Source organism: Neophocaena asiaeorientalis, unplaced genomic scaffold (genome assembly GCF_003031525.2).
Source record: "Neophocaena asiaeorientalis asiaeorientalis breed wild unplaced genomic scaffold, Neophocaena_asiaeorientalis_V1.1 scaffold242, whole genome shotgun sequence".
Lineage (NCBI taxonomy): Eukaryota > Metazoa > Chordata > Mammalia > Artiodactyla > Phocoenidae > Neophocaena > Neophocaena asiaeorientalis.
The window spans coordinates 22,930-29,050 of record NW_020172451.1 but is presented as its reverse complement, the minus strand read 5'-3'; the positions used below and the strand labels follow the sequence as shown (position 1 = coordinate 29,050).

The following is a 6,121-nucleotide window of genomic DNA, read 5'->3' as shown; positions in this document are numbered from 1 at the left end:
TAAAAAAAAAAAAAAAAAAAAAAAAAAAAAAAAAACCCAAGAACCAGTATTCTCCTATTTTTGGTTTGTAACTCCTCTTTTTTCCCATGATTTAAAAGACAAATATGTAAAACTATAATTGTAAATCTGTGTTAGTGATCACAATGTATAAAGTTATAATTTGTGACAAAACAATATCAAGGGGAGGGATAGAAATATATAGGAGCAGAGTGTTGGTATACTATTATAACTAAACTGGTATTCAAATAGGCTGCTATAAATTTTAGATATTAATTATAATCTTCAAGGCAACCATTAATAAACAACTAAAAAAATTATACAAGACAGGAAGGGACTCAAAATAGTACACTACAAAAAATTAAAAAAAAAAAAAAGAAAAAGTAATGGAGTACTTGAGGAAAAAAAATTGGAGACATAAAATAGCTAAATGGCAGAAGTAAATCCTTCTTTACCAGTAATAGCTTTAATTATTGTTGTTGCAAATGAGAATAGATAAAACTCTCCAATTAAAAGTGAGAGATTGGCAGAGTATATTAAAAAAACATGATCCAGGTATGTCCTAACTGTAAGACACTTGCTTTAGATACAAGGTCACAAAGAAGTTGGAAAACAAAAGGATGATAAAGATATTGCATGCAAACAGTATTCAAAAGAGAAATGGGGTGACTATACTACAGTCAGACAAAATAAACTTTTAAGTGACAAATGTTAGAAGAGACAAAGAAGGACATTATATATTGATAAAAAGTTCAATCTATCAAAAAGATATAAAAGTTATAAACATATATGCACCGCACAACAGAGTCCCAAAATATATGAAGCTAACACTGACACAACTAAAGGGAGAAATAGAGAGTTGCACAATAATATATTGAGATTTCAATACCCCACTTTCAATAACGAGTAGAACAATGAAACAGAGGACTTGAACCACACTAACTAGGTCTAACCACCAATTAGACCTAACAGACATACACAGGATACTCCACCCAACAATAGTAGTATACATGTTCTTCTCATGTGAACATGAGTTAGGCCACAAAAAAAGTCATAATAAAATTTAAAAGACTTAGATCATACAAAGTATCTTTTCAAATAAAATGGAATGAAACTAGAAATTAATAACAGAAGAAAAATCACCATAAGGTGGAAATTAAATGAAATAGGGAAGATTTAGTCAAATTAAATCAATAACAGAACTGTACATCTTTAGGTAGTAGACATGAAAGAGGAAACTAAACTCAAAGCTAGCAGAAGGAAGGAAATAATAAAGATTAGAGTGGAGATAAACAAAATACAGAATAGAAAGACAACAGACAAAAATCAGTGTAACCAGAAATTAGTTCTCTGAAAAGATCAACAAAATCAACAAACCTTAGCTAGACTAAGAAAAGAGAGAGGACACAAATGATCAAAATCAGAACTGAAACTGGGGACAGTAACATCAATTTTACAGAAACAAAAAGAATTACAAGAGAATACGATGAACGAACAAGCTGGATAACTGAGATGAAGTGCACAAATTCCTAGAAACACACAAACTACCAAACAGATTCAAGATGAAATAGAAAATCTGAGTAGACCTATACCAAGTAAGGAGATTATATCAGTATTCAAAAATCTCCCATAAGGAAAAGTCCGGGACTGGATGGCTTCACTGGTGAATCCTACCAACCATTTCATGAACAAACACCAATCCTTCTCAAACTCTTCCCAAAAATTGAGGAGGAGGGAACACTTCATAATTCTTTCTATGAGGCCAGTGGTACCCTGATTCCAAAGCCAGACAATGACACTACTAGAAAAGAAACCTACAGGCCAATACTCCTCATGAATTTCGTTGTAAAAATCCTCAAAAACATCCACTGGCAAAAACCAAATCACATTAAAAGGATTATACATCATCAAAAGGACCAAGGGAGATTTATTCTCAGAGTATAAGGATGGTTCAACTTAAAAAAATTAATCAAACATGTCATATTAATAGAACAAAGGAAAAATCCTACATATTCATCTCAATAAATGCAGAAAAAGCATTTGACAAAAACCAACACCATCTCATGACAAAAACTAGGAATAGAAGGTAATTACCTCTAGGATAAAGGCCATATATGAAAACCCCACAGTTAATACTCAACTGCAAAAGACTGAAAGCTTTCCCTTATAATGAGAAACAAGAGGATGCCTACTTTTGCCACTTCTATTCAACACAGTACTGGCAGTTCTAGCCAGAGCACTGCGATGAGAAAACAGTTATTGTGAGTTGCTTCCTAGACATTTTACGGCATGACAATCCTGCTCACACCTAAAGTCTGGACATTTAGATGAGGACCTGAGTTTAGGATTCCCGCCACAAGTTCCTGCTTTGCTTTTCCCGGGGCACCTTTTAAAATAAACAGACTTGAGGCTGAGAAAAGTTAGGGACCTCTGCCCCAATCAGCAAAGCCCCTAGGGAATTACTGACAGCTACCTGGGTCTAAGGATATGTTAATAACAGATACAAGTGGAAACCAAGGTGAAACTGGGGCACCTGGGTATAAGACTAAACTAGGCATCTGGTTAGGGGCAAGTTTACCCTCATCCTGCGAAGGCAGAAATGGATGTGTGCCCCACTGGTCCAAGACAGCTGAGAAACAGGCTCACACCCTGTGGAGACAAGCTGCCAGCACTGCAGAGCCTCCCTTCAGGGGGAGTTCCACGCCTGTGCACAGAGGCACTGAAGTCAGTTAAAAGAGTGAGTCAATCTTTACACTGGGACTTCCCTGGTGGCGCAGTGGATGGGAATCTGTCTCCCAATGCAGGGGACACGGGTTCCATCCCTGGTCCAGGAAGATCCCACATGCCACAGAGCAACTAAGCCCATGTGCCACAACTACTGAGCCTGTGCTCTACAGCCCACGAGCCACAACTACTGAGCCCGTGTGCCACAACTACTGAAGCCCGCGCACCTAAAGCCCATGCTCCGCAACAAGAGAAGCCACCTCAGTGAGAAGCCCACTCACCTCAACAGAGTAGCCCCCGCTCACTGCAACTAGAGAAAGCCCGCTCGCAGCAACCAAGAGCCAACACAGCCCAAAATAAATAAAAATTAAATCTTATAAGAAAAAAAAAATCTTTACGCTGCTTATAGTCAGGCATCATTTCTATCCACTCTTCTCAACTCTGAGTTCTTTCAAGACAGTATCTTCACCACCTTTCTTCGACCTGTCGCTGGTTGTGCCAGTCACACTTCTCACACTTTCCTCTCCCCATTCCCACCGTCTGCATCTTGCAGTCTCTCAGCCCCATACCACACACAGGAATACCCCAGCTCTCACCTCACCAGGACTGCTTCAGTAGTCTCTAGGGTGACCCGTCCCATACTTTCTGCCAGGACTCATGGATAAAGCTCAGTTTCCTCAGTCCTGTGACTTGCCCCTGGGGACGCCCTCCTCCCCAAACACACACAGCTGCTGATGTGACGCTCCCTTGTTCCCCCATGCAGACCTGGGCTCCAGCCAAGACTACTCTCTCACCACTCCCATAGAAGCTATACTCCTCTATGCCTCTGGAGGAATTTTCTAACAACCCAGACCCACTCTGGGCCTGGCATTTCTTCCCTAATCTCCCAACATACTTGGACTTGCCCACAGCGCTGTCCCCCAGGCAGATGATTTTCACATTGTCATCGGCATCGTATTTCTCTTGGTCCAGCTCACAGGGTTTGGCTCTGTCCCCGGCCATTGGCTCCTGGCTGTAGAAAGGGGATCAGCTCAGGGGAGGGGGGTCTTGTCACCGTCTGGGAAGATCAAGAAGAGGCTGTTGTTAAAGAGATGAGAAGTCCCCTCCACCAAATCCACTTCCTCTTCCTGGACAGGGGAGACAATGAGCTGACAAGAGAGGGGCCCAAGGAAACACTTACATCCTTCTCTATTCACCACTCACCTGGCTAGCACTTGCTGAATCATGGGGCTGTAATCTTGTCCCCACCCAGATCTTCTGAGAGTGGTTTACCCTATGTCATCTCTTTACTTCAGCTACGCTCAGAACCACAACTCCCACTCCCACCTGGAGAGACTATTCTAAAGCCATGTTGAAGCTTTATCAGTTTTACCTACAAGCGTTTTCTCACTTGTAAAGCAGGGACAAAACTCAGTGCCCACATCACATGATTGAGTTGAGACACTGTCTGACAAAGAGACAGGGCTCTGTAAGCCTGAATTCTCATCACTGAATGACAGATCACACAGCCAAAGAACCCTAACCTGTATTCCTGATCCTCTACCTCATGCTTCTCACTTCCACTTCATTTTCCATCATACTGCCATCAGTAGCTGCCTTTTCCTCTCTCAACTAGGCATTCCCCAGACCCTCTTCTCTAGGGTTATTTCAACCTCTACTAGTTTCAGGTATCTCCTAAATGCTGATGATGCCAAATCTGTATCTCCTCAGAGATCGCTTCCCTCAGTGCCAGACTCAGGTATGCAATTGCCTACCACATTTTGAATAGCGAACTATTCCACACAGGCAAAAATAACCTGGGAAACCTAAGCCCTGCCCACCCCAAAGTCGCTCCTCACGTTCTCTGTCTGTACAATACATCACCAGCCACCCAATGCCAACATCGAGGCGTAACAATCTCTAGCTCTATTCCACTATCCTCATGTCCTTAAGCCCAAATATAACTTCACAAACATTACTGGGAATGTGCCGTAGTCCACACTCTGAGTTAACTCGGCACACAAAAATGATGCAACGACAACGCAGCATCAGTGCTCGCACTTACTGAGGGTTCATCACGGGTACATCTTGCACCCGGATAGGAGACACGATGGCAAAGTCTACTGTGGCAAGAGCTATGACAGACGTGCACACAAGGGTGGAAAATACCGACAGGACCCCTGAGTTTCCCTAACTGCAATGCTACTGTTTCTGCTCAGGTAGGGACTCAGCCTTCTTTACCGAGGTACCCTCAGCCTCAAAAGCAGTGACTGGGAAGGGGCAGATGCCCGATAAGCATAATGAGAGGCTGTCCCTTCTACCTCCACCCTGTAGCTGGAGCGACCTGTTCGGAAGCCAAACGCGGCCGAACCCGTTCTCAAAGACCTTCAATAGGTGTCGATGTCCTCGCCACCCAGTGGATAAGTTCTCTTTCACTCAAGTAGTTTTCGGGCACCAAACAGGTCTGAGAACCACTTTACCCCCGCTGCCCCGTCCCGGACCCTGCCCTGTCTCGGACCCCGCGAGTCAGCCCGGGTCCCACCGCGGTTCACTCAGCTTCCAGCGCTGCCCGCGTCCTCGCAGATGCTACGCAACCGCGCAAGGACCCTAGGAGGGCTGCCCGGCCAAAGGCCTGAAGGACCTCGCCGGGGGCTGGCTGGCTAGTCCAGTGCCGGGCGAGAGTACTGCCGGTCAATGAGTACCCGGACCGGGCCGGCCTGGGGCTTCCAATAGCCGGAGTCTGGGGTGGGCTTTGGCCCCGGGGCTGAGCCAGGGTTCAAGCGGCTGTAGGCCTTGGGGAGTGACTGGGCGGCCGCGGGGGGGAACGACTGGGGAAGCGTTCCTGAGGCGTGGGGGCGCGGCCTGTGGCGTGTGGGGCGGGGTGCAGGCACGGGGGCAGGGTGCTCAGGTGCGGTGGGTGGGCCATAGGTGTGGGGCCGGAGTCTTGTGTGGGAGTTGGTGCCCGAGTGCGGGGACTTCTTTGGGGGTGATGGAAGGGGCGCAGAGCAGCGCTGGGGAAAGTGGAGGGGTGGGGCCTCATGTGTGGGAGGCAGAAGACTAGGTGATTTCTAAAGTTTGTAATTCTCTCTTGGGGCGATTCCGAGCATATTTTTCTTTCTTTTAAAAAAAAAAGTTTATTTATTTTTGGTCTTTGTTGCTGCGCGCGGGCTTTCTCTAGTTGCCGCGAGAGGGGGCTACTCTTCGTTGCGGTGCGCGGGCTTCTCATTGCAGTGGCTTCTCATTGCAGTGGCTTCTCGTTGCGGAGCACGGGCTCTAGGCACACGGGCTTGCGTAGTTGTGGCACGAGGGCTCAGTAGCTGTGGCTCGCGGGTTCTAGAGCGCAGGCTCAGTAGTTGTGGCGCACGGGCTTAGTTGCTCTGCGGCATGTGGGATCTTCCCGGACCAGGGGTGGAAACTGTAT

At 45.6% G+C, this 6,121-nt stretch overlaps 1 protein-coding gene across 8 annotated transcripts in view; it reads right to left on the bottom strand.

The window, feature by feature from the left end:
- RABL2B (RAB, member of RAS oncogene family like 2B) overlaps positions 1 to 5,323 on the bottom strand; it is a 16,717-nt gene extending 11,394 nt beyond the window's left edge. For 2 of the 8 annotated variants that reach the window (XM_024737499.1, XM_024737505.1), the window contains exons 1-2: positions 5,219 to 5,323; positions 3,617 to 3,778 (exon numbers count right to left, since the gene is read on the bottom strand). In XM_024737499.1, the coding sequence (XP_024593267.1) occupies positions 3,617 to 3,723 (107 nt within the window). In that variant the 5' untranslated portion in view covers positions 3,724 to 3,778; positions 5,219 to 5,323. Of the gene's footprint in view, positions 1 to 3,616; positions 3,779 to 3,924; positions 5,159 to 5,201 lie in introns of those variants that run through there. The other 6 variants (XM_024737504.1, XM_024737501.1, XM_024737497.1 and 3 more) reach the window with 6 other exon arrangements.
- Positions 5,324 to 6,121: the final 798 nt, after the last annotated feature.